This window comes from Grammomys surdaster, unplaced genomic scaffold (assembly GCF_004785775.1).
Source record: "Grammomys surdaster isolate TR1022 unplaced genomic scaffold, NIH_TR_1.0 100, whole genome shotgun sequence".
Classification (NCBI taxonomy): Eukaryota; Metazoa; Chordata; class Mammalia; order Rodentia; family Muridae; genus Grammomys; species Grammomys surdaster.
This window is the reverse complement of record NW_021604579.1, coordinates 12,283,897-12,311,204: the sequence shown is the minus strand read 5'-3', so window position 1 is coordinate 12,311,204 and position 27,308 is coordinate 12,283,897. Positions and strand designations below refer to the sequence as shown.

Sequence of the window (27,308 nt, the reverse complement as noted above, 5' to 3'; positions counted from 1 at the left end):
TTAGCTGTTTCAGATGGTATTTTAGGTTTCCCATTTGCGATGGTGTGTTCCTAGGCTATACAAAGCTCATTGGATAGACTGACCTTATTTCATGATACTTTGCTAAGTTGACTGCTGGGCCAATTTGAAGGGTCTGTGGGTCAGTTTTTACATAGAGGATTTTGTTATCTATTTTGTTATTCATTTCTTCCACAATCATGACTTGGACCCAAGTGAAGAAGCAACTGGTAAAACCTGCTCTGAAAACGTGTCTGAAATTGCTTTATTACATAAGTTCTGTGGCTGAATCTGTCGGGTCTCCACATCCTCTTCTCTGGGGACAGCTGGCTCCCCCCACCACACTCAACTGTCATCGATGCAGTGAGGGGAACATCACAGGATGTCGTCACTCACCCCCATGGACCCACCTCTGGCTACACTGGTGACCCACAATGCTAAAGTGGGGTGCAGACGCTGTTTCAATGGCTGGACACCGGAAGTCAGCAGTCTCCTCCCAAAGTGAGGTTCTGTTGATCTTCCAGAGCATCATTGTGTGGAAATGGGGTTTTCCTACCAGGCTGCTACATAACAAATGTTCCTCTCTCACCTCATTCTGGGGCAACAATGAGTTAGGTACCCATGCTCGGGATTTACAGTGCAAGGGGTTGCAGGGAGTCACCCACAGTCCCAAATTTACATCACCAGCTGACTGGAATGCTTAGGACAATGGATCTCTTATAACAAAAGATACCTGGCCCCCCTGCTGTCCCAGCAGACACTGTGACTTTTGACCACAGGGCTACAGCAAAGATGACCCATCCACCTTCTCCCCTCTCCCAGGCATTCTCCAAGACCCCTGCTTCCTTTCCCGCCCACCCATCCCAAGATTTCTCTTCCGGCCTTGGGCTCTCTGGTTGCATCAGGCTGTTCTTCCTGAGTGGCTTTAAGGAGTAGGATCGGAATTGTAGTCCACAGTTGGAGAGCACTTGCCCTTCGTAAAAGGTGTAATCCGTTCCCTGTAAAATGAGAGAAAGAAAAAAAATGGGCACAATCTCTTGCAAGGAAGTGAGTTCCCCATCTATGACTTCCAGATTTTTTACAACAAAGGGTCCTTTCTAGGGGAGAGTTCTCTGTTTTATGCCTATTTTATCATAGCCAGAATGTCTTATAGGAGGTCTGAGGAAAAACCGCAAGAAGGGTAGCTAAATTACCCAGAATCGGTGAGGTCCAGCTTCAGCAAGAAACCCTGCCTTAATAAATAAAGCAGAAAGTGATTGCTCAGGGGCAGAGTGCTTGTCTAGCATATAGAAGACACGGGTTCTATCCCCAGTACAACCAACAAAGTATGGAAACAAACCCAGGACATGGATCAAATAAAGCCTCACACGTCGCTGGTGCAAATACAAACAACTCACCATCATCGAATACTCTGAGTGTTTCTTAGACCACTGTGTGTTCATTTTACCAAATGACTTAAATATCCTGTTCTGGGATAGTTGCCAGAAAGAAATGGAAATGTGGCTATCTAGAGGGTGCTACATAGCTCTTTATGGCAGCTGAGATATGAACAAAGGCAGCCCATGCACTCTCTGATACATTTTGGCATCAAAGGAACAAGCCACATGGGCAGCCTCAAGAACCCCTGCCACATGGGCAGCCTCAAGAACCCCTGCCACATGGGCAGCCTCAAGAACCCCTGCCACATGGGCAGCCTCAAGAACCCCTGCCACATGCGCAGCCTCAAGAACACTGGGAAAGATATGTCTGTGCATGGTTGATGCCGTTTGGGAATGGCGGACATGTTTGTCACCAGCATGGGCACAGTGCATTGACACAGTGCATTGACACAGGTGGGATGAAGAAACTTTCTTGCTTGTGGTTTCATGACTGCATGCATTCTGTCAAACTCAGAAGCTGGAGCTAGGGAGATGGCTCAGTTAGCAAAGTGTCTGCTATGCATACATGATAACTTGGGTTTGCTCTGCAGTACCCACATGAGAAGGTAGGCATGTAGCATGCACTGTGATCCCAGCACTGGGGAGGTGGAGACAAGCAGATCTCTGGTGCTTGCTGGTCAGTCAGCCTAGCCTAGTGGGTGAGCTCCAGACCAATGACAGATCCCATCGTCCAAATAAGGTAGACAGTATTCCTGAGACACCTCAGCTTGCTCTCTAACTTCTACATGCATCAATACATTTGAATGTCCAGGACCCAGAGGATGGCTTAGTGGTTGAAAACACACGGTGCCTGAAGAGGATGCCAGTTCAGTTTCTAGCACCCGCATCAAGCAGCTCACAAATACCTTTAACTCCAGCGCCACGGATCAAACGCCCTCTTCTGGCCTCTGTAGGCACTGCACTCACACACACACACACAAACACACACACACACACACACACACACACACAAACACTCAGGCACATATATACATAATTCAGGCCTGAGAAAGAATGACTTTATGTAGGTAGATTATACTATTCTAAATCTTACTTTTAAGGCTGGATGTGATGACACAGATCTTTATTCCTAGCATTCAGAAAGCAGAGGCAGGTGGATTTCTGTGAGTTACAGGCCAGCCTGCTCTACATAGTGAGTTTCAGGTTAGTCAAGGCTACCTGATGATACCTTGCCTCGGAAAAAAAAAGTAAATAAAAAATAGAAATAAATGAAGCTGACTTTTATGAAAACCTGTGGCTTCTAACAGAACCAAGTCCAAGATCTCAGCTTGATGTCCAAGGCCTTTAGTGACTGGCTGAACCACCCCTGCCCTGATCTCGCTGATACTCACACGCTCTGTACATCATTCCCAGTGATGCTCTCTGAGTTCACATTAGGCTGAAGGCCAGGGAGGGGCTTCCTAGAGTATCTCTTTCTGACCCCAAACACCCCAGTCTTTCAGCAAACAGAATATACAAAAGTCCAGGAAGTGTAGGAAAGTGAGTAGAGGGGGTGGGGATAGGGAGTGGGGTGGAAGTGGGCAGGGTAAGAACAAGAAGATGCTAGGTCCTTTCTCAGCCTTCCTGAGTCCAAAGAACTGTCCATCCTGGTCTCTCTTTCAGGAACTCTGGGGATAGATAGAGGGACAGATTCTGTCCAGAGAGACGGAGAGGTTCTAAGTGCTACCTGCCTCCTCCAGATCTCATGCTTTCTTGCAATTGTGGGGAGTAGGGTATATCCTCCAAAAGCTAGAGGCACTGACCTGCTGTTTTCTCTGCTACACTGTCCCAGGAGCCAGGCCAGTGTCTGCACAGAGTGGGGGCTCAGTGAATTTTTGAGGAAGGCAGGTATCAACACCGCATGCTAACAGTGACTTTGGAATTCATGCTTTCTTAAAACTTCAATACTCTCAACTGAGAAACACTGGACTTAATGCCTAGTTATCTCACAGAGAACGTACTGTGGTGGTTAATTTTATCAACTTAGCATGCTTTAGAATCAGGTGGGAAGAGAACTTCTGGGATGCCTGTGAGGGTATCCCCAGAAATGTTTAACCCATCTTCTGACCCATTCTGGATGTGGGCAGTAGCTCATTAGCTGGGGTGCAGGACTGAACACAACAGAGAAAGTAAACTGAGCTCTAGTGTCTTAGGGATTTATTGCTGTGAAGAGACACCATGACCCAGGCAAGTCTTACAAAGGAAAACATTTCCCTGGGACTGGCTTACAGTTTCAGAGGTTCAGTCTGGTACCATCACAGTGGGATCAATGGCAGTGTGCAGGCAGACGTGGTGCTGGAGGGGCCAAGAGCTCTAGATCTTGATCCACAGCAGCAGAAAGAGACTGGATTTCACACTGAGCATAGCTTGACCATAGAAGGCCTTAAAGCCCACCCACACAGTGACACACTTCCTCCAACAAGGACACATCCATTCCAACAATGCCACACTTCCTAATAGTGCCACTCCCTACGGCCAAGCGTTTGAACACATGAGTCTATGGAGTCCTATTCAAACCATTACAACTAGCTTTCTTCTCTCTCTGCTTCCTGAGTGGGGACACAATGTGACCAGGGGTTTCACACTCCTGCTGCCACGGAAGAGCTGATTCCACTGCCATTGATGGACCATGCCCACCAACTCAGAGCCACAATAAACCCTTTCTCCTCAAGTTAGTTTGGTCAGGAATTTTCTTACAGCAATGAGAAAAGTAACTATATAAAAATATATAAATTTTAAAACTCTGTGTATACTGTAAACATACTTCAAGTATATAAGAATTTACTATTACTTTGAGCACTGAATATTTATGGTCCCGATGTAAAGTTTTTAGATAAAGAATGCATTTTTAACTGAAAGGCTGAAAGGACAGTGCGTGGGGTAGTGTTCTGGCAGAAAGATGATTAAGAGGAGCAGAAGAGAAGGCTCAGGGGTTAAAAACATATACAGTTCTTGCAGAGGACTTGAGTTTAGCCTCCAGCACCCACATCCACTGGCTCACAACCACTTGTAACTACAGCTCCAGGAGATCTGCCGCCCTCTTCTGGCCTCTCTGAGCATTGCACCCATGTGTGCATACCCACATACAAATACATACCCACATACAAATACACAAACACACATAATTTAAATCTTTTATAAAGATGTCTAACAGAGTGGAAGATAGAAGATATAATTAAGCATTAAGACATTAGTAATGTGATAATTATGTATAATACATAATTTTGTATATAAAAGAGAGTGCAGATATATGAATGCCGTGTTGTTGGTCGAAGGGCAACTTTCTGAAGTTGGTTGTCTAATTCCCCCATGAGAACTCTAGGGATTGAAACCAGGTCATCAGGATTGGCAACAAGTGCTTTTATCCCATGAGCCATCTGGTTAGGCCATAGTAACAAAGTCTAAATGAATCATGGGTGTAGAGCCCTGTGTCACCTTTTCTACGCGTTCAGTTTTGCTCATAATAAAACATCGTGGAAAAAAAGAAAAAGTGTAAATTTTTGCCAAGTAGATCCAGAAGCTTCTCAAGTGTTCCTTTCATGGTGTTACTTGGTCGCTGGCCCATTTCATTAATGAACATGTAGGCTCATCATTTGACAAGTGTTGGTGAGCTCCTCCTCTGTATGTCAGCAAGACACTGGAGCAGGGGAACAGAGACACTCTGTCTAGCTTCACTGTGGCCATGTGAGGAAGCCACAGTACCACAGGGAAGCATGTGCCACCCTGCAGTGTGCAAGAGGCTAAGAATAAAGAGACCCTGTGTGGAAACCAGGGAAGCTTTTGTATTTCAGCAGAGCAGTGACTGATGACACATAGGAGTTTCCCAGGTAAACACCAGAACAACCATGTACAGTCAGTATCACTAGGACGAGGCCAGTAAGGGAGCTGCCAGGCTGGCACTGGTCCACAGGGCCAGAGAGTGGGCCAGCTAGAGTTTCTGCTTTATTTTTGTCTTTGAGTCAGTGCCTTACTATGCAGCCTTGGAGGGCCTGGGGCTCGGCACATAGACCAGGTTGGTCTCAAATTTAGAGATACACCTTCCCACCATCACACCCAAACAGAATTTTAAAAATTCCAGTTAGGGCTGGGTGGGACAACACATGCCTTTAATCCCAGCACCTGAGGCAGAGGTGGGTATCTCTGTGAATTTGGGGTCAGCCCTGGTCTACATAGTTAGTTTCAAACCAGTTAAGGCTAAATAGAAAGATTCTGTCTTGAAAACAGAAAGGTTGCAGAGTATCCACCAGACAAGGCTACTCAGTCACGGGTTCAAGCCAAGCCACTGACTACACTGGGTGTTCAGTATCCAAGTACAGACTTGTAGTTTTAAGCACAAAACCCCCATGTTGTATTGACATACCTCAGTTAGCAAGGACAGTTATCCAGAAGTGGAACTACAGAAACCAAAAAGCAAAACAAGTACATTTGGGGGCTTTCCCAGAACTACAGACTTTGACAGTGTAGGTCTTTATTCTCAGTTCGCAGGTGGTACTGCCTACATGCTGGGTTCCAAGGCCTGTTGGTATTTCCATCATGGGGTCAGTTATACTAAGGTCTGGGGATATGTAACAAAATAAAATGAAACGTCCTAGTCAAAAGATCCAGAAAGGTAGCCAGATGGAGGTCTTCTATCCAGTGAACAACATAGAGCACCTACTGTATACACAGTAAAATGGAAAGAGTGCTTTCCTATACAGGACTCACACCAGAGGTTACCTGGTAACAGCCCAAGAAAAAACAGGAGAGATTTGGAACTGAGACTGAGAAAAAGTCAGTGGACTGACACACTCCAGGAGGTTCTGCACCTCTGACCTATGCTCCCCTTCACCTGGATTAGAGACAGACAGCATGCTGGGAAAGGGCATGTCTTGCCACCCATGGCCCCATTCTTGGCCCAGGAGGTGAAATGATGCACAAGATCAGAGTCAGAGCCACATACCCTGTTCCCTGCATTCTCTGCCCTCCTGCGAGACATGGCAAATCCGTTCAAATGCCTCGTCAATCTGAGCTTACTCATATTAGAAGATGGGAAAACGGCAGACCAACTACTTCTACAGCACCTCTGCTATCTGTGGCTTTACAGATTTCACAGCCACAAGCCCAGGGGACCACAGCCACCACCCTGGAAAATGGCAGATGTCAACATAAAAGAGTAGGAAGGATCCAGTGAGAATCCCTCCCCCATCCACTCTCTCGTCATGCTGACCACATACCCTGTTGTGATCTGTATGTTCTACATGAGGTTTGTTAATCTTATGAAATTCCACAAAGCTTCAGGTAGGACTCATCAAACCAAAGGTCAATATGAACTGTTCTGTCTAAAATACCTTGAGTCAGAGCTAACCACCAGGTATCACTTCCTGCACCTGCACAGGAGCTCAGTGTGGTCACTGTAGTTTTCTCCTTTATGAGCCTGTCCTAAGGACAGACTGGTACCACAATTTGGTTCTCGATTCCTCTTTGTGGTCATGATCTGATCAGTATTAGGTTGTGTGTTCAATAAACTATTTTTGCTTAGATGAAATCAGTGTCCATATGGTTTGTGTGGTGATTTCTAAATCTCAACGTGTATGTGTGTGTGTGTGTGTGTGTGTGTGTGTGTGTGTGTGTGTGTGTGTGCCTGTATATGGCTGGCACTGTCTGCTGAAGCCAGATAAGAGTGTCAGATCCCTGGAGTTGGGGCTACAGAAGACTGTGAGCCACACTATATGGGTGCTGGGAACTCAACCCCAGTCCTCTGCAAGAGCAGCAGATGTTCCTAACGACTAAGTCATTTCTTCAACCCACTTTAAAAAAAAGAAGAATTTATTTTGTTTTTAAATTAAGTATAAATGTGTGTTTGCATGGGAGAATGTGCACATGTGGGTGTCCAGAAGAGGGCGTCAGATCCCCAGAGCTCGAGTTACAGGTAAGCCACCTGACACAGGTGCTGGGACCCAGACTTGGCTCCACTGCAGCGGCACCTGCTCTGAGGTGCAGAGCCAGCCCTCAACCCTCCAGCTGCTCACTGAAAGCCATGGGTCTCCTGAGCTGGGCGCCTTGCTGCCCTTCAGTCTGTATCCTACAGTTGTCTTCATTGTAATTCTTTTCTAAAGAGTTTAACATTTCAAACTCAGTTACTCTCAGACTTAAGAGCTTAAGGGGTATTCGCCTGCTTACTTGTTTGTTTTTAAACGGGGGTCTACCTATGTACCCCGAGGCTGACCTGAAACTTGCTATGTAATCCAGGCTAGCCTGAAATTTACAGAGATCTACCTGCCTCTTACAGGATTAGAGACATGTGTCACCACACCCAGACAGAAGAGGCCTTTCTTAGGAGCAGAAGCCAAGGGGTCGGAGAGGGCAGGGGAGATCAACGGGAGGAGTATTAGCAGGTATGCGTGAGCTCCCGCACCTAAGACCAGTGTTTGTGCACTAACTGAAAATTTAATTTAAAAAGAAAAGTGTGCTTTCTAATTTCCAGGTTCCTGGTTTGGGGAATCATTCGTTTGACGTTAACTTCTTGCTTTATTATATTATGTTTAGAAAAATGGACATAAATTTTTCTATGATGACATTTTAGCTTAGACACTTCTATTGAGAGTTTCCTAGACAATCAGTTTTTATAAATGCCTCCTTTTTTAAAAAGTATTTATTTTACATATATGAGTACACTGTAGCTGTCTTCAGTCACACCAGAAGAGGGCATAAGATCCCATTTCAGATGGTTGTGAGCCACCATGTGGTTGCTGAGAATTGAACTCAGGACCTCTGGAAAAGCAGTCAACGCTCTTAACCCCTGAGCCATCTCTCCAGCCCCCTTATAAATGTTTCTTAAGTGTCTGAAATGGCAGAGTAAACTTTATCTATCCGAAGCCTCTAAATAATTACTACACACCCTCATCTGACATATTTTTAGACAGATCTACTGAGAATTCCAGTTATTATGTGGGATTTTGTTACTTATTTGAGTATTGGGAGAGTGCATGGTTATTGTGATTTCTTCATGGATGTTGTTTGTCAGAATTAAATGTTTATCTTATAGTGGAGTATGGTAGAGCACTCAAGTAATCTCAGCCTGTGGGAGCTTAGAGCAGGACTGGGAGTTCTAGGCCACCCTGGACTACATAGGCTACATAGCAAGAACTCATCAAACAAAACAAAAATATCAACCTTTGTTCTGTTTACTACTTTGTCTTCAAAGCAAAGACTCTTTGCTTTATGTTGTGATAAACTTCTTTTGCACCGTGCATAAAGCTTGTCTTTGTATTGTTTCAAATGTTGATTTTAGTACCAGCAGAGAGCTGAATAGTGTCTGGACTTTGGTATTGTTATTTTTGTAAAGAATCACCAGTCTCAGTGTTTTGTAAAATTAACAATACCAAAGCCCAGACATTACTCAGCTCTCTGTCGGTACAGAAACCAACATTTGAATGATACAAAGACAAGCTTTACACGGTGCAAAGAAGATTATCCCAGCAACTTGATATTTGGATTATTAGTTTGTCTTTTATTGTTGGTTACTTTGAGTTTGGTATACTGTTAGTCAGAAATATTTTTATGTCCCTCCCACTCTTGAGTTCTTTGCCCTAATTCACTCTTGCTTTGACTGAAGCAGATCCCTGGTAATATTTTCAGAAGGGATATATTGGTACATTCATGTGGCTCTCATTTGTCTTGTGTGAAAACAAATGATATTTTGTCTACAAAAAGATTTACAATCCAATTCTTTTTCTTGAGAATTGTATAAATCATGTATTCTACCATGTCTTTATCCGATTGAAGATTAGCTGTCTTGAGCCAGTGAGATGGCTCAGAGGGTGAAGACACTGTTAATCAAGCCCAAGGATCTGAGTTCCATCCTGGGACCCATGTGGTCAAAGAGACCCAACTGCTGTTCATTGCAACTAACTACTGACTATTGTCCTCGACAATATATGTGCCATGGCACTTGTACACATGGATGTCTATGCATACACGCATGCACACACACAAATCAATTAAAAATTTAGAGGAAGAAAAAGTTAAAAGGGCAACAATAAAGGTAAATGCAAAAGAGTATATATGGCCTTTTGCTGGGCAGTGGTGGTGCACACTTTTAAGCCCAGCACTCAGGAGGCAGGGACAGGCAGATCTCTGGGAATTTGAGGCCAGCCTGGTCTAGAGCATGAGTTCCAGGACAGCCAAGGCTATATAGGAAAACTTTGTCTAGAAAAACAAAACAAAACAAACAAGTAAACAAATAAAAACCTGCCTGTTGAGATATATACTAGAAAGATTTTTATTTTACTTTTGAAATTCAGAAATTGCACTATACTTCACATGAACTGGCTGTGTATGTGTGGTGATTTGAAAGAGAATGACCCTCTCCCATAGACTCACATATTTGAATATTTGGTTCTCAGTTGGTGGAACTATTTGGGAAGGATTGAGAGGTGTGGCCTAGCTAGAGGAGGTGTGTCTCTTGGCCCTGGCTTTGACTTCCTCAGTTAGCTCTCTGCCTCATGCTTCTCATGCTTGTGCATAAGATATGAGCTCTCAACTCCTGCTCCAGAGACTTGCCTACCTACCCGCTGCCATGTTCCCCATCGTACAGGTCATGGACTTTAACCTCTAGAACTGTGAGCCCCCAAACTAGATTCTTTCTTTTATAAGTTGCCCTGGTCCTGGTGCTTTGTCATGGCAGTAGAAAAGTAACTTAAGACAATGTGTTAGCCTCTTGCTCTCCTGTAAATGCACTGAAATAAAAGTAAAGAAATAAGAGTCTTAAAGTTAATGCTAGCCAGAGCTGGTTTGCTTTTTCTTGTACATTGGCCTTAGTCTTTCTCTAGAACTTCCCTTCCAGCGTGTGGCTGATGGGCAGGCCAGCTTAACTGAAACAGCGTGTTGTTTTCTCCCCCACAGAAGCACCTTCCTATGAGTCTATAATAAACATTTCTCTAAAAATAAAACAAAACTCTTAGAGCATAGACCCACGCAAACAAATGAAAGAATCTATTTGCAAAATAGAGTCCTTTGTGAGTGGAAACGTGGATGGGAGACGCGCAACATAGTAGATCCAAGCGTCTATGCCCCAAGTTGGTAGAGAGTAAAGCTAAGGAATCTCCTATTGGGAAAGACTAAAGAGCTGACGGCATGAGGTGCCACTGAAAATGGGATTGAAGTTGAAAATGCCAACAGGAACATGGATAGAAAGCCTGAATGCTGTCAGGGTGTCAGCTTCCCTCCCCACTCCCAGCAGCCGGAGAGGTGCCTTGGAACACGCTTGTGCATAAATTTTCATATAGTTACTTGTCTCTGTGCTGTAAGAAAGTTCCTGGCAAGAGCAACAGGAGGAAGGAAGGATTTATGGTGAGCCAGAGTCTGTGGGCATAGTCCATCATGGGGAGAAATGGTGGTAAGAACGGCTCTTCCGTGACAGCAGGAGTGTGAGGCACCTGGTCACATTGTGTTCCCACTCAGGACACAGAGAGATGAATGTTGGTGCTCAGCTTGCTGAAGATTGGAGATTTATTGTTGGAAACCGGGGTTCTCTGCTCACAGCGACACCAGCTGAGTACTCTACCTAGATATCTATCTATTCACTCATTCATCCATTCATTCAGTGTCCTGAAATACGATTAGGTTGTAATTAGCTCATTACGTAGCCCAAGATGACCTGGAACTGGTGGTTTTCCTGCCCCAGGCTTCTCACTGTTGTGATTATAGGCATGCACAACCATGCACAGTCTGTGGACACCATATTGGTTCTGTAGTTCTTTAAAAAATGTTTGTTTTTATTTTATGTGTATGAGAGTTTTGCTTACATGTATGTGTACTGTGTGCCTGGTGCCCACAAAGTCCAGAAGAGAGTGTTGGATCCCATGGGTGTGGGAACCAAAACGAGGTTCTCGGTAAGAGCAGCAAGTGCTCCTGATGGCTAAGCTGTCTCTGTAGCCCAGTGAGCACCATGGTGTAAAATTTGAATTAAATGGAAATTGAATCATTGACTATTATTCTTTCCCTTCTCCTACATGGAAGAGCTTCGGCAGCCAGGCTTAGATGCCCAAAAAAGCTTTGTCGGGCCCAGGCCAAGGGCTAAGCTCTAGAGACAACAGCACCAGAAGATGCCCCAACAAGAACACTAATACTTGCTCCTCTAGGGCACCATCAACTATTAGAAAGCACAGAGGGACCTCCTGAGGAGTTTTTGGAGGGACAGACATGTCAAGGTAGGGTTAAGTAGACACTGTGGGAAATCACCAACAGAGAACAGAGACCAACAAACATAGAACAAAAGAGATTGGGCAAAAAGAGAGACTCTATCAAACAAATGCATCTTCACGCATGTCCAGGATGAGAAAGCGCTATTTCCATGACATAAGCACATGCTGCTGCTAACAGAAACATCCAGAAAGCAAAAACATGGAGGTTAGTGTAGGAAGGCAAAAATGACATTTGCGGTGGGTAAGGGACCGTTTCCACCCACCCGAAAGCAGAAGCCAGGACAGAAGCCAGCTTCACAAATGACCATGTGATGGAAGTGCCTAGGGATTTCGAATCTCCCACACCTCTTGGCCTCCCTCCTGCTGGGGGGCAGCCCTCCTGTCCCAGGAGCCCAGGAGGAGCCAGGGCTTCCTGAACAACACATAAGCTCCCCAGGGAGAAACTTCTCAGGGATATGACACCCACAGGGACCCTTTAAGTACATCCACAGGCACTAATTGAGCTTCACATCATGTCCCTGTAGGGTATAAATTATCCTCCTTTTACAGACTGGAAAACTGAGGATTGGAAGAAAAGCTGAGGAGTCCTGGCTAGAGATGGCTCTGAATAAAAGGACTCTTAAGCTGTGTTCTATCTCTCTCAAGAATCCTTGTCCTGCTGTATTTATAGGGTTCTGTGGTTTTTTGTTTGGTTAGTTGGTTTGGTTTTGGCTATAAAAATAATCTATATTCCAGTACTTGGAAGTCAGATGCAGAAGGACCAGGTAGGTGTTGAAAATCACCCTCAGCTACATACAGAGGTTTTTGTTGTTGTTGTTGGTTTTCGAGACAGGGTTTCTCTGTGTAGTCCTGGCTGTCCTGGAACTCACTCTGTAGACCAGGCTGGCCTCGAACTCAGAAATCGCCTGCCCCTGTCTCCCAAGTGCTGGGATTAAAGGCATGTGCCACCACTGCCAGGCTAAATACAGCTTCGTGAAACCTTATCTCAAAACAACAACAAAAACAAGTAAAAGAAAAAAGAACACACAAAAAAGTTTTGATAAAAATAAAACAATTCAGAAACAAACTAAGTATATAGTGAAAGAACACAAAGCCTTTCTCCCTAGACATAGCTAGGGTCAGAAGTTTAACACTAACCCGTGAGATGGGTCTGCAGGAGAAGGTACTTGCTGCATATGAATGTGCACTCACACTCACATCCCTACATGCATGTACACACACACACACACACACACACACACACACACACACCTGGAAGAGGAAGGACCAGCTTCCAGTCCTTGCTCTGCTGCTCACCAGCCTTGTGACTTCAGGCAACATATCTCCTTGCTTCCCTCTCTGGTTTTGGTTCAATACATGTAAAATAAGGCTGAGCACCTTGGCCAGAAAGGGGAGAAGTGCTTTTATACACTAAACGTGTTAGTGTACCTTAATGACAGGTGAAGGATGGAGAAATGGCTTAGCTGATAAGAACACTTGCTGCTCTTACAGAGAACCTGGGTTCAGTTCTTAGCATCCACATGGTGGCTCACAACAACCTCAACTCTAGTTCCAAGCAATCTGATGCCCTCTTCTGACTTCTGCAGGCACTAGGCATACACTCGGAACACATAATACATTCTTACATATAAAATAATTTTTTTTATTTTAAAAATTAGCTGGGCAGTGGTGGCACACAATTTTGATCCCAGCACTCAGAAGGTGGAAGCAGATGGATATCAGAGTTCAAGGCCAGCCTGGACTACAAGCGAGGTTTAGGGCATCTAGAGCTACACGGAGAAACCCTGGCTTGAAAAACCAAATGCATAATAAATAAAAGAAAAAGTACAGGTGATATGTACACTTGTCTCTGCTCCCACCTGAGACGAACCAGAAGATGTGTAAAGGAGCCCTTGAAGGATAGGCAAACAGTAGAGGGAGAGGAGGAGGAGGGTTAACGTGTCTGAGAAAACGGATAGTGGAGGAGGGAGGGTCAGCATAGCTGTGAAGGCAAAGAGAGAAATCTGAATCAGGAGGGAATCCAGCCTCTGCCACAGACCCTAGGAAGACCCAGGAGCCACAGGCACCGGGATCTCAGGCAGCAGGCCCGTGACCAACACTGAAAATGGAGATGGAAATCTGTATCAGATCTATCCACACTGGCTCCTCACCTCCTTCTTTCTGAACTGAAGACAGTGGCATAGCTTGTGGAAAGGTTTCAGTCAGGGGCTGAGCCAGGGAGTCAAGGCAGACAGACATCAGAGGACCAGAGAGTAAAGCACAGACTGGGGGGGGGGAGGGGTCCCTTGTCTCCGCCCCAGATCTCAGCATCTGCTCTGCACAGACCACACAGAACGTGCCCAGGAAGCATGGCAGGTGAAGGGTGGATCCAGTCAGTCCCTCCCCCATTAGACTCCCAGGGCACCTGTGTTGTTTTTTGTCTTGAATATGAGTGAATATGGGAAGAAAAGGACGAGCTAAGAAGAGCTTGAGACAACACACTTAGGACAAAATGTAATCCAGATCCTTAGTGAAGAGAATGTACTACATCAACAACAAAAAAGGAGCAATGGATAACACAGAAGGAATGTCAGAGATTAAAATTACGGTAGAATCGGGGCTAGAAAGCCAGAACAAGGAGATTTTACCAGAAAGAACAGAAAAGACAGACATAAAAAAAAAGAACACAAGAAACTAGGGTCTGGGAAGATGGCTCAATGTGTGCAGTACTTCTATACAAGTATAAGGGGTTCAGAACCTCAGAATTCAAGCCAGGAAGTCCTCGCAGAAATGGGAGGTGGAAGGCAGAGTCCTTGTACTAACCTGGCTAGCTAGACTAGCTGCTCAGAGAGCTCGGGGTTCCACTGAGAGACCCTGCCTCGGTAGGGCAAGAGATCACACTGATGTCAACTTCAGTCCTGACTCACATCTGCAAATGTATGCACACTTGCATATATACATGTATCATACAGTCTCACATGCACACACACACACACACACACTACACACAGGTGAGCATGTCAAAACAACAACAAACCCCCAAGAAACTAGAATGCCAAACAAAGACATCTGACATATGTCTAAAGGACAGAAGAAAGGGGTGGGGGAAATTACCACAGACAAAAACCCAAAATCAAACTTTCCCAGAGGAGAAGGACCAGAGTTTCCAGATGACAGAAGCACTCCAAGTGCCGGGCGCAATAGACTACAGTATGGCCATTACCATGAAGATCCCAGATACCAGGGACAAAGAAGGTCCTGGAAGCTTCCAGAAATAAATATGCAGGTCACATGCACAAGCCAGAGTGACGTCAGGCTTTAGAACCAAGCTTGAAGTTCAGATGTGTGGAACAACGCCTTCCAAATCTTCAAGGAAAACGGATCCTAGTTTGGTTATTTCCAACCAGACTGTACCAACTGAGAAAGCAGGGGAAGGAAACGGCCTTTTCCTATGTATAATCTATTTAAATTCTTACTTCCCATGCTCTATCTCAAGAACTCCCAAATAAAGGATTAAGGAAGAAGAGGCTACAAGACTATTTTTATATAAATAAAACCATCTTAAAATTACATTCAAAAAACTAGAGTTGGCTCAGCAATTGCAGGGCTTGCTTACCAGGACAGCATGAGAACCAGAGTTTGGATCCCCACAATCCCATGTAAATATTGAGTGGGTGTGGCCACCCACCTCTAATTCTCATCTAGGGAAATAGAGACCTGAGATCCCCCAGAGCAAGGTCACCAGCAAGAATATCCATATCGGTGAGCTCTGGATTTGACTGAGAGACCCTCCCTCAATGAGTAAGGTAGGAGAACACTCATGAACGAGCTGAATCTATGACCTCTTCATAGTTTGTGGTGGGATTTTCATGCTTTGGCTTCACAGTGTCCTGATATGACTTTTGCCAACCCTTGAACAACACCAGAAGCCTGAGGTCCTGTGAGATGCAGGCACCTAGAGTTGAATGGTGCTGGATTGAACGAGTAGCCTTTGCCCTCTCCTCCTTACTTTTAGACTGATCACCCCATTTGCAGTTCCTCAGCCATCCACTCACTAACAGCTGACAGACTGATGGACAGGAAGCTCAAAGGAAAGCAGCATGCCTCTCTTCACACAGCCAGCAAGAGACTGATCCAAGACCTAAACTGAGGCTCTCCAGGGTCTCTGTGGAGCAGCTAACATGGGAACCAAGCAAGCCTCTTCTCCAGGCCACCAAAGAGCCATCCTACCTGCCCTCAGCCCCCTCTGAGAGCTCCAGCCATACTCACTGCATGAGTCTGTCTCGGTTTAGGTCCTGCAGGTAGCGCTTGGGTTCGCCCATGTACAGAGAGCGGAATCGCTGCCTTCGGTCTATGGTCTCCATCAGGGTGGTGTTGAGATAGCGGCCGACGCCAACGGGATTCTGTTGCAGGGAGAAGAAAGACATCAGGTTGGTTAGTGAGGATGGTGTGAAGACTTGCCCTCAGGATTTCTATCTCTCTTTTGGGCCCCTGACACCCCAGCCGTTAGGAATCAAATTGTGTCACCTACTCCACCCAAAAACGTACTGAAGTGCTAACACAGTGCTTCCCACTGTGCCCTTACTGGAGAACTGTGATGGATACAATGGGGTGAGATGAGGGTAGAGCAGGTGAAACCCTGGTCTAATACGACTGGTGTGCTGGCAAGAAAAGGTGCTGGTGGGGGGAGATGGTGATACGCAGAGGCAGCGGTTAGAGTGGTACAGTCATAAGCTGGCAAAGCCAAGGGTCTCTGACCACACCAAAAGCTGTAAAGAGGCAAGGAAGGACTCTACCATCAGCTTCCTAGGGAGTGTGGACTCCAGTCTCCTGGCATCCAGAGCTATAAGAGTACATCTCTATCCACTAAGTCACCTGGTAGATGGTCCTTTATAGGATGCCCTGGCCACCCTACCCATGTGTTTGCCACAGGAGAGGCTCAGGGACAAGACATAGCTCTTCAAGATGACATAGTAAAGTCACAACAGAGCACAGGCAAGGAGTTCATAAGATCAGAGTCTGGCTTATTGTCCAGTAGACATGTCCAGGGGGTCTTCCTGCCCTGCCTCAGGAACTGGCCCTACCATAGCCCTTCGCTTTTGCATGACTAGCTTTGAGAGCTAGTTTTTTTTTATTGGATATTTTATTTACATTTTAGATATTATCCCCTCACCCCATTTCCCCCCAACCCAGAAACCCCCTGTCCCATCCCCCTCCTCCTGCTTCTATGGGGATATGCCCCACCCACCCATCCACCCACTCCCACCTACCCACCCACTCCCACCTCTCCACCCTCAAATTCCCCCACACTGGGGCGTCCAGCCTTCATGGGACCAAGGATCTCCTCTCCCACCTATGCCAACAAGGCCATTCTCCCCTACATATACAGCTGAAGACATGAGTCCCTCCTTTGTGCTCCTAGACTGATGGTTTAGATCCTGGGAGCTCTGGTTGGTTAGTATTGTTGGAGAGCTAGTTTTAATTGTCAACTTGACAGAACCTAGAATTATCTAGAAAGAGAGTCTCAACAAGAGATTTTCTGGATCAAGTTGGCCTCTGGGCATGCCCATGGTGGGGTGGTCTTAATTTTTTTTTATTAATTGATGTGAGACAATCCAATCTGCCAGTACCATTCTGGGTTTGGGTCCTGGATTGGATAAGAGCAGAGAGAACAAGCTGTTCATGCATGCGATGAACTAGCTGTTTTAAACTTCTGCCATCTTTGCTTCCATGAGACGGTGGACTGCAATCTGGAACCATGAGCTAAAATGAACTTTTTCCTCCAAGTTACTTTGTGTCAGGACTTTTTTATCCCAGTGACAGAAATGAACCCAAGGCACTGGCCCTGTGACAGTAGGATGATCGTCTGGCATTTTACTTGAGATGTCTGAGAGCTCACATGTTGGGGTACAGGCTGAGATAAGGAGCAGGATAATAATGCCAAGGCAGGTAAGTTACAAGCAAAGTGTGTCTCAGAGAGACTATTACGGACATGAAGTGTTTGATTTACAGATGGTTGGGATATGTAAAGTCTCGGGCCCCAGCTGGTTGTTCAGTTTAGCTGTGGATTGAAACCTCTGAGAACCAGAATCTAAATATTGCTCCTCTTCTCAGCTGACTTTTGTCAAGGATTTTTTTCACAATGGCAAAAGAAAGAGAGAGAGAGAGAGAGAGAGAGAGAGAGAGAGACAGAGAGAGACAGAGAGAGACAGAGAGAGACAGAGAGAGAGAGAGACAGAGAGAGACAGAGAGACAGAGAGAGAGACAGAGAGAGAGAGACAGAGACAGAGAGAAGAAAAGCCTGGGTGGTTGTCAAAGACCAGGGAAAAAAATCTAAAAAAACCAGCAAGCCCAAACCTTCCCTGGACTGGACTGCTAGAGGCAAAAAGCACCTGTGGCAGCAGGGGAACGGGGGAGGAGGTGGGGGTATTGGAAGGGGGGTAGAGGAGGTGTAAGCTGACTGTGTGACTCCTGGTGTTGCTTGTTTGTTTGTGTATGGTTATAATGTCGAGGCAGGTGCTCACAATGCTGAGACTAGCCTGTTTCGGTAGAACGTTACCAAGGACGTCATCACACACCTGGTAATAAAAAAGAGCTGGGCTGGAAAAAGGACAGAAGACTTGTTCATTCAAGCAGAAGAAAATGGGCTAACATCTCTGCCCTCGAAGCTCCAAGACTGAGAGAAGGGAGAAGCGTTTCCCAGGGAAGATAAGAAGATGACAGAGCTGCGAGTGGGGCCTCTTAGCTCCTTGATTCTCAAAGTGTTGTCTCTGTGATAATCAGTTTCAATTGTCAATAGTCTAAAACCACACAGGAGGAGAACCTCAAGGAGGAACTGTCTAAATTGGGCCAGCATGTGGGCGTGTCTGTGGGGTATATTGTTTTGTTTACATTAATTGAAGTGGGCAGGCTCACCCATGTAGGTGTCACTTTGCCATGTTTGGGTCGTGGACTGTGTAAGGACAGAGAAAGAGGGGTTGACACAAGGGAGCAAACGTGCGCTAGTTAGTTCACTCCTCTCTGCTCTTGACTGTGGCCTTCAGGTTCCTGCCTTGACTTCCCTGCAATGATGAACTATCACCTGGAATTATAAGCCAAAAAGCCCTTCCCCAAGGCAGACTGAATCAGAAGCCCTGGTGTGAGGTCCATTGGCCCAGCTAGCTTTTTTTTTTGCTGTTGTTGTTGTTTTTGTTTTTGTTTTTCGAGACAGGGTTTCTCTGTGCAGCTCTGGCTGTCCTGGAACTCACTTTGTAGACCAGGCTGGCCTCGAACTCAGAAATCCGCCTGCCTCTGCCTCCCAAGTGCTGGGATTAAAGGTGTGCGCCACCATCGCCCGGCTCCAGCTAGCTTTTAAGAAGCTCCCATGCCTGCTCAAGTTGGAGACCCTAGAAAACAGGAGCCTAGGAAAATGAGTGAATGAAAGAGAGAGAAAAAGAGAGGGGGAGAGAGAGAGAGAGAGAGAGAGAGAGAGAGAGAGAGCGCCTTGGGCCCAAGGAGCATCCATGTCAGGGCCACAAAGGATCAGGGCTGTCTAAAGAGGCAGGAGAAAGTCCTCTGCCTAACTAACGATCATGCTTCTCCAACCCAGACCCACTCACCCAGGTTCCCAAAATCATCTGGTAGGCCTTTAGGCCAGACCGCTTGGAGGCCAAGAGGAATGGTGGCCGGTTGACATGTTTCTGTTCCGTCTCATGAGGAAGCCAAGAACCAGGGCCAGCTATATCCTGGGAATAAAGAGAAAAGACTGAAGAAACCCTAGCAATCTCAGCCCAGGCTGGACAACTGAAGACTAATGGCACCCGACCTCACCTGTCCAGCACTACTGCACCTTTTGTCAAAGGATGAGGGAAGTGAAGTGCCCCTCAGATCTACGTGTCCCATACCACCCACTCTACGTACCCCCAACCAGATGCCTCTTTACAGGTTCCCAGGGGCCCTCAAGATGAGCAGATTAGTGTAGCCTGGGACTAAGGCATACTGGCCCTGGAGCCAGAGAGCTGAGTCCTATATAGAGTCTCCTGGTTCCTACTGGGGGACCTAGTGAACCCTTTTTAATCTGTGTGGCCCAGTTTCCCTTTAAATGCAAGGGACGACCCTCCTAAGCTCCCTTGGGAGAGGGATGACAGGTGGTCAGACTGTCCATACCCTTTGCCTCCCCTACTTCATTTCTTCCTATGACCTTTGAGGCAGGCCCTGCCTGGGGAGGCAGGGGTGGTGGTGGTGACAAAAGCCAAGGGACACTCAAAGAACTGGTCACTGTCCCCCAGAGATGACTGCCCTGAGGAAGGCAGAGCCTGGTCCCTCCCTGGGTAGATCAGGTAGGCAAACTTTAGGATAAACCCTATCACACTCCCTCCTGCTCAGCCTTCTTGACCCATTCTCCAGATCTGTATGGCCAGAGGAGGAAGGGCAGGTGGAAAGCCTCACTGGCTGGGATTTCCTGGTGGCCTGACTCAGCTATGGGTTCTACAGGAATTATCCTGATCATGGCTGCTAGTGCGGGCTACAGTAACAGGCCAGGTGTGTGAAGTGAGCTCAGCTCAGAAAGTGGCTAACCAGTACAAGGCCAGACTGGCCACCTACTGGTCCCTAAGACACAGCTCTCCCCCCCCCCCGCCATACACACACACACACACACACACACATACACACACACACACGACCACTGCACCCCACCTCCCTCAACCTCCCTAGCCTACTGGAAAGCTGCCTTCCAGGAGAGAAAACAAGCTATGGGGTACACTGACCATATTTTTGGGGCACTGACTAAGGGTTGTCCAGAAAATTCTCTCTGTGGGGTGTTTCGGATCCCGGGGATATTTCGAGAAAACCCCTTGTTTCTTCTTGTGTTGTGAGTTCAGTTCGTCCAAAAAGCTCTTGTAATTCGTCAGTTCCTTGGGCTTCTTTTTCTGAGGAATGGGAAGAGAGACAGAAATGCTGTACCAAGAGGATCAGTGGCTTACTAGCCCTCACAGAAAACCAAGTGGTACCAATGGGACACTTGACTAACCGAGGCACTGCTCTGACGTGGAACTTTGACAGTGGGGGAGGGGCAGGTAAAGAACTCTAAACACCTGAGTGTTAGCCCTGCGCTCTGCCTGGTAGAAGAAGAGCACTGACTCCTGCAAGCTGTCCTCTATCCCCCACAAACACGCCATGAAACAGTCCCACACACCCAAATAAGGAAACGAATGTGCATTTTACAAGGCTTATAGTGGGGAGAGACTGTAAGTGGTATCGGATGCAGAAATCCATATTAGTCTCTCAACTTTTCTGTGAACCTAAAATCGCTCCAAAAAATAAAATCTGTAACGAAAAAGTTCAAGCAAAGAGGTTCAGCCCTGGTTGTAGTACCAACAAGGGGGGGGGGGGGGCAGGGCCCCTGCTATGCGGGGCAGTGTCTTAGTGGGAGGTAGAAGACCCTAGGATCAGTCATGTCCCAGGACATAGGACAGTAACTACCAAGTAGCTCCCACCACAATGGTCTCCTACTAAAACCGCAGAGTTTTTATTCTACTGATTGCACTTTTCTTTCCCCAAGACTGGAAATTCCACACGGTCTGTTTCCCGGCACCTAGACTGTGAACTGGGCTAATCCTGCTCATGCAGTGACTCCATGTTGGGGACAAGACAGACAAGGCTGGGCACATACTTGGCCCCCACAGCCATAGGCACAAAGAGACCAAAGCAGAGAAGCCACAAAATCCTGTAGGGGATTTTGATGGAGATCAGAAAGAAGTCTGGCAAGCTAAATTTCTAGCTCAGTCTCCGCTCCTACCTTCCAGTTTAGGGCTCCATTACCCAGGACATGGCCATTAACTCAGCTGAGTCCGTGAAGCCTGGGAAATGTTTACAGCCAGACACTGCACCCGTGCCCTTGGGGTCCCCGCAGGCCTGGTGGCGCATGCCAGGCCACCTGTATATCAGTACAGTTCATGTTATTGCTGAGAGAACTAGCCACAGAGTCAGAAGTCCAAATTGTGGCTGTGACCCATCACCATCTGCGTGGCCAACCTCAGGTTCCTTGCCTGACACAGGGAGCCAATCCCACCCTGGCAGGGGCACAGTGTAGAGCCCCTCTTCAGCAGCACTTGACACACACACGGCCACATTCCCGTGGCTAATCAGTGATTAGCCTGCCAGGGGTTAGACCTCATAGACACCAACCCAGGCACATACCTGCACAGAGTAATGTCCGTAGGGCACAGGATTGCTCCGTTCACCAGAGAAAATGTCATAGGGACCACGAGTACCCGTGGATTTTTTCACGAAGGTCTCAATATCGCTCTTGATGGTGTAGGTCCCAGGTCCCAGGCCACTGCCCTAGAGACAGAAGTGGCGAGGGTGCCTGAAGGGGAGTGGCCAAGGCGGGGCTTCGGCCTCCCTACCCCTGAGGTCACCCTGTAGGACCAGACAAGATGAGGCTGGGGAAGGGGGTACCTGATGAGACAAGGGTGGTGGCTTGTTGGACACTCTACACATGAGGCCGTCAGAATGTGAGCGGTTCCAGGCCTTCTCCTCCAGCTGTGTGTATGGATTCCCCTTTATCCCATAATTTCCAGGGCCTGGATAATAGTTCTGCAGGGCAGGAGACAGAAACACAAAGACTGTCAGTCCTGGTCTTTGTGCTGGTTCATCTAAGAAAGAGATGTCTGGGGTTTCAGATCTCATGAAGGGAAACAAGGTTTCTGGATCGAGCATGGGTTATCCATCCCACCACACAGCATCTCCCGTGAGTCTCCTCCTATGTTCACTCCCTCAACTCCAAGTCCAGCTACGATGCTGACTCAGCACCTCTGACTCAGCACCTTGTATTCAGCCTGATCTCCCTGATCATGCTTGCTTACGCTGCTTTCTTCCATCCCTCAGAATCCCTCTCCGACACTACGGTTTGTCAGTCATACCAACCCCACTAAGATTCCCAGACACCATCTCTCCTGAGACCCACCTTCTTCCCTGGCTGTTCCACAGCCTCTGTAGAGCTGTCCTTTACAACTACAACTCTGACCAACTTCCTCACTATGCTGTGAACAGGCTGGGAAGAATGAGCACCGGAATCCTAGGTTGGGACCCTGACTCTGCTACTTCCTTGCTGGGTGAACTCAGGCCTCTGAGCTTCATGGTCCATGGGACTAACACAGAGATGGTAATACTTTCCTTCAAGAAATAGTGATAGGGTTGAATGTCTGCAAAACCCTCTGCCCAGGGCCCGGCACATAGTAGGTCCCATCACACAAGTCGGGGTAAGGTGACAGAAAGTCTTGAGGTCAGAAGAACTGTGGCTAGGAGCCTGAACACAAAATTGGTCTTCGAAGTACAGTGGCCAGAGCTAACCTGTGGTGCAGGGAGGTGGGTGGTGTCTCAGTGAGACTTGGCTGGATTTCTGAGGCTGATATGCCCCTTTTAGCCACATGGTGGCACTGCTGTCCCATAGGTGACACAATCCACCTCATCTCTGGGCCCTGCAACCAGACCCTTGGGGAGCCAGACCTGGCAGAGGGGGTGGGGCCAGTGTTAGGAAAATCAGGCCACTGTGAGGATCAGATCTATCTGTCCTCCAAAGAATGAGACTGGATCTCGCTTCTTTCCATGTCTCAGAAAGCCAGTGCATGGATCAGGTATCATGAGCCCCCTGCAGATTCTGTTCCAGTGAGGCCTTCCCAGAACGCTCTCTGTAAATCACCCCTGCAGCACTCTCCTTCCCTGTGTCATTTCCCCTCCCTCAAAACTCCATAAAGAAGGATATGTATTTCCTTCTTCATGCTGTGGTGTGTGTCACTAAGATGTCTGCTCTTATGTTTGTCACTGCCAGACACCCTGCTCTCCCAAAGCCTAGTTCAGTACATAGCTTTCTGTTGCTCCTTAACCATTGTTTCCTGGTTGGCCAGCTAAACGAATGCATTTGTTGGGTTTCTAATATACTCTAGGTTTCTTCTGAGACATAGAGATGAACCACACTCAACCCTTCTCAGTCACTGGACTCAAGGCTGAGACACAAGAGATCAGAAGAGTCAACAAGAAAGCCAGGAAGGCCTGGCCAAGCCTAGAGGGAAGATGGGTTCAGAGAAGGGTGCTTCTCAAACTATCTAAGAGTCAACAGCCTTCCCACAATCCCACAAAGGACGGAGGGTGGAAGAGACGAGATCACATACCCCGATGAGACCTCGGAAGCGGGTCTCCCCAGAGCTAAGCAACCCCCGTTTGCTCTGTGGTTTCTTCTGCAGCTCAGTTAAGAAGTCTTTGATGTTGTAGGAGCCAGGCCCCCGCTTGTGCACCTGGCCCAGAAGAAAAGAACACAGGATGAAAAGGGAAACTGGGAAGGTCCAAGCCCAAAGGGTGATGGTGTTCTCCAAGAGGAAGCTATATCCACTAGGACTCTGGAGGGATGCCCACGTGGACAGAAAGTCTCACTCCTGGAGGTAGGGAAGGGTATGGCCCGAAGTTCACCTGCTGCTCTTTTTCCTTCTTGATGGCTTGGTACTGGAAGTGAGGTAGCTGGGTCAGCCGAGTAGCTTCTTGGGCCCGGGCCCATCCTGAGCCCAATTTCTGTTCCAGAAACTTCTTGCTGAAGCAGGTATCCTTGGAGTTATAGGTCCCAGGTCCTATGTGGGACTAAGTTAGAGCAGGCTCTGAGCTGAGTCAGTCATAACCACCTACCCCACCCCTCTGCATGTGCAAGTCGCCCCTGGCCTAGGAATGGAACTAGACAGTTCCCCAGCCTGATACCCAGGGGCTCAGCACTCAAGATGGAGTCCTGATCACCTCTGTGACTGGGCCTTGTTTCACTTCAGAGAAATACAGAAAGAGCCAGGCCGGTGCATGAGCTGTGGAAGAGGGAGCCTGCGGCCCTTACTCTCCTAGGTGTGTAGCATAGTCCTGAGTTTATCAAACATATCGAAAGCCAAGTATGAGCCAAGCTTGGGTTGGAGCATGTGCAGGTGTATTGGGAGAGGGACACAGACCACGTGAGAGGAAGCGGGCTCACCTGTTCTACAGAATGATGCCTGGAGTATGGGACCTCTGTGAAGGTGCTGAATTTCTTCTGGTTGGGATAAACAGCGGAGACATCAAACCTAAGAGAGGTATTAGTGAGGGCCCATCTGGTCCTGACTGGGGCAGCCCTGGTAGACAGGCAGTTGGTTTCCCAGGACAGATGACTTTGGAGCTGACCCATGAAAGTCTGCTTCATCATCTTGAGAGTTCCTGAGATGCTCTGTTGCCACACCCTATGCTCTGCTTCTCCCCACAGCTTCATTTTTCTTCAAAGTTCTGCCCATTATCCTTCCCACCTCTAAGTGCACAGACAGATGTTATACTACATGGTGGATACTTCATATCATCTTTCATATACATTTAATTATATATATAGGGCTATTATCCAGACCACCACACCACCTCAGATCCTAGAACCATGTGTGGCACATAGTAGGACATTTATATGCAACTGTATTACACAATAGAACATAAAAAGAAATATGAGAGTTGGGCTTAATGGTGCACACCTTTAATCCCAGCACTTGGAAGGCAGAGACAGGTGAGTCTCTATGACTTTGAAGTCATCCTAGTCTACATAGTGAGTTCCAAGACAGCCAGGGTTATGTAGAGAGACCGTCTCAAAAAATAAAGAGAAAGAAGGAAAGGAAGGAAGGAAGGAAGGAACAAAGAAAGAAGGAAGGGAGGGAGGAAGGAAGGAAAGAGTAAAAGAAAAATAAAGAAAAGAGAAAAGGGAGAAAGGAAAACAGAAATAAGACATCCAGGGCTGCAAACCTACTCAAAACTTTTTAGCTAAATTTCATGCGATGGGCAGGCCATGTGGCCTCTATGAATGCTTTACATTGGATGGTTTGGGAATAGTTTCCAAGAACTTACTACAGAAATGGTACAGAAAGCAAAAGAATTTAGAGGCTTTAATCCTAGCAACGGTGTAGGCAGATCTCTGTGAGTTCAAAGACAGCCAGGGCTACATAGGAAGAGAGGAGAGGGAGGAGGAAGAGGAGGAAAAGAAAAAGAGGAGGAGAAAAGAAGAGGAGGGGGGAGGAGGAAGTGAGTGGTGGGGGAGGGGTGAGCCAGCCCCCTTCCTTTCCTCCCCCGGCTCCAGCCCTCTGGGTTAGCCTTCATTCCGGAGGCAGAGGCGCTGGTGGGGCCCACAGGAGCTCCCTTGGATACTGGGTGACAGGCCAGGAAGCAGTTGGGCCCCACCTGTGGCTCTGCACCCCAAAGGGCGCCCCTTTGAACCACTTGGGGATGGTGGACATGATGTTGCGCCGGGAGGCGCCGTGGGTGCGTGGTCTCATGGAGCCTAGCTTCCAGCTTGCCCCCCCCTCCACTCCCCACCCCCGCACAGCACCCCCTTGACACCGCGCGCTGCCAAGGCAACCCGCAGCCCGGGCGTTATGATTCAGCAAGTACAGACCTGCTTCGTGCCACGTGGGAGCTTTCCAGCGTGCTGGCTGCTCCCTGACGTTTTCATTCATTTTATCTTCCCAATGCTGCCTTGCCTGAGACCCTTCCCGCCCGGGCTCCTGAAGACCTTAGGATCCCCCTGGGGTTTAATGAGAGCTCTCTTGTCACTTGCTGAGAATCTGTTTATTTCTGCTTATACCAGGGAGAGTCCAGACTCAGAAATTGCCTTCATGTTCACCTTGTGTCGAGGGAACCGGGAGGGGAGAGCAGACTTGGGAATCCTGGTCCTTCTCTACTGGATGGGACTCAGGGGAGGGCAAGGAAGATGGTCTGTAGAGGGCAAGTGGAGATGGGTGAAGGGACTTAGGGACATCAGAGGGGATGTAGTGGCATCAGAACCTCAGACATCCACTCTGAGCAGACACCGAAGAACGTCTGCAACCCAAATGTGGTCCCTATCCACTGACAACCACTAGGCCAGGTTAGCAGGTGGGGGATGGGGTGAGACCTGACCTGTGGACAGGTACTTCAGGGAAGAATCCCAAAGAAGGAAGCACTTGCTAGGTGAAGAAAAAAGGGAGAGTGTGCCCCAAACCTCTTCCCTTCCCCTACAGATAGCATCCTCTGGCTGTGCTGATGTCTCCTTCATTACCTCAGAGCCCTCCAAGGGCTTTCAGCAGAGATGGAACAGACAACTGTCTACACCCCACTCCTGTGACACAAGATAACTGTCGGTCCAGGGAAGATATGTTCAGTCCTGCATCCAACCAGTGGCAAAGCACACCAGAGGCACAGCAGCCTGTTACAGCCTACACACACCACGGTTGGTATTAAATGGAGAGCTGGACCTCTGGCTCCAGGCTGGCAGTCACATAGCCACAGCTGATAGAGCGCCCACAGTACACCACTGAGCTGGGGGTCAGTGGCATCAGCTGTGGCCTCCATCCCTCCCCACCACCAGGGTCGAAAGACCCGCATGCTTACCTGGGAAATGAAGCAATACTCTATCTCCCAGGCTCCTGGGAGGATTAAACAGCCTACAGTAGACAATTCCTGGGCCTTGGGAAGGACCTCTTGGAGGCCCACAGAAGAGACTCTGGTTTGTTCCTGACGCAGTATTTGCAGCGAATGTTTGTTGGATGATAAATAAGTGAATAAAGGAATATAGTACAATTTGTCAGGAACCCATACATTTGACACTTGGTTTCACTGTGTCCTAGCTAGTGACCCCACACACAGTATGCTCATGAGGCCTCCATTTCCCCACCTGGGACAGGGCATGTGTTTGGAGTTTCCTTGGAGAACTATACTGAAGTGTCAGGAGTCG

The 27,308-nt window shown here is 47.5% G+C and overlaps 1 protein-coding gene across 1 annotated transcript; it reads right to left on the bottom strand.

The window, feature by feature from the left end:
• Nucleotides 1-922: 922 nt before the first annotated feature.
• On the bottom strand, nt 923-25,872 carry Lexm (lymphocyte expansion molecule). Its single transcript, XM_028784521.1, has 10 exons — nt 25,778-25,872; nt 24,564-24,651; nt 24,026-24,190; nt 23,731-23,853; nt 22,019-22,156; nt 21,758-21,901; nt 20,326-20,487; nt 19,177-19,302; nt 15,848-15,981; nt 923-995 (listed from the first exon to the last, which is right to left on the bottom strand). Exons 1-10 carry the CDS (start codon nt 25,870-25,872, stop codon nt 923-925), a joined length of 1,248 nt encoding a protein of 415 aa, XP_028640354.1.
• Nucleotides 25,873-27,308: the final 1,436 nt, after the last annotated feature.

Coding starts and splice junctions, on each gene's coding strand:
- Lexm (XM_028784521.1), bottom strand. CDS start 25,872: ATGAGACCACGCACCCACGGCGCCTCCCGGCGCAACATCATGTCCACC. Junction 15,982..19,176: donor AGATGATTTTGGGAACCTGG/GTGAGTGGGTCT, acceptor TCCCTGCAACAG/AATCCCGTTGGCGTCGGCCG. Junction 996..15,847: donor AACCGAGACAGACTCATGCA/GTGAGTATGGCT, acceptor CTCATTTTACAG/GGAACGGATTACACCTTTTA.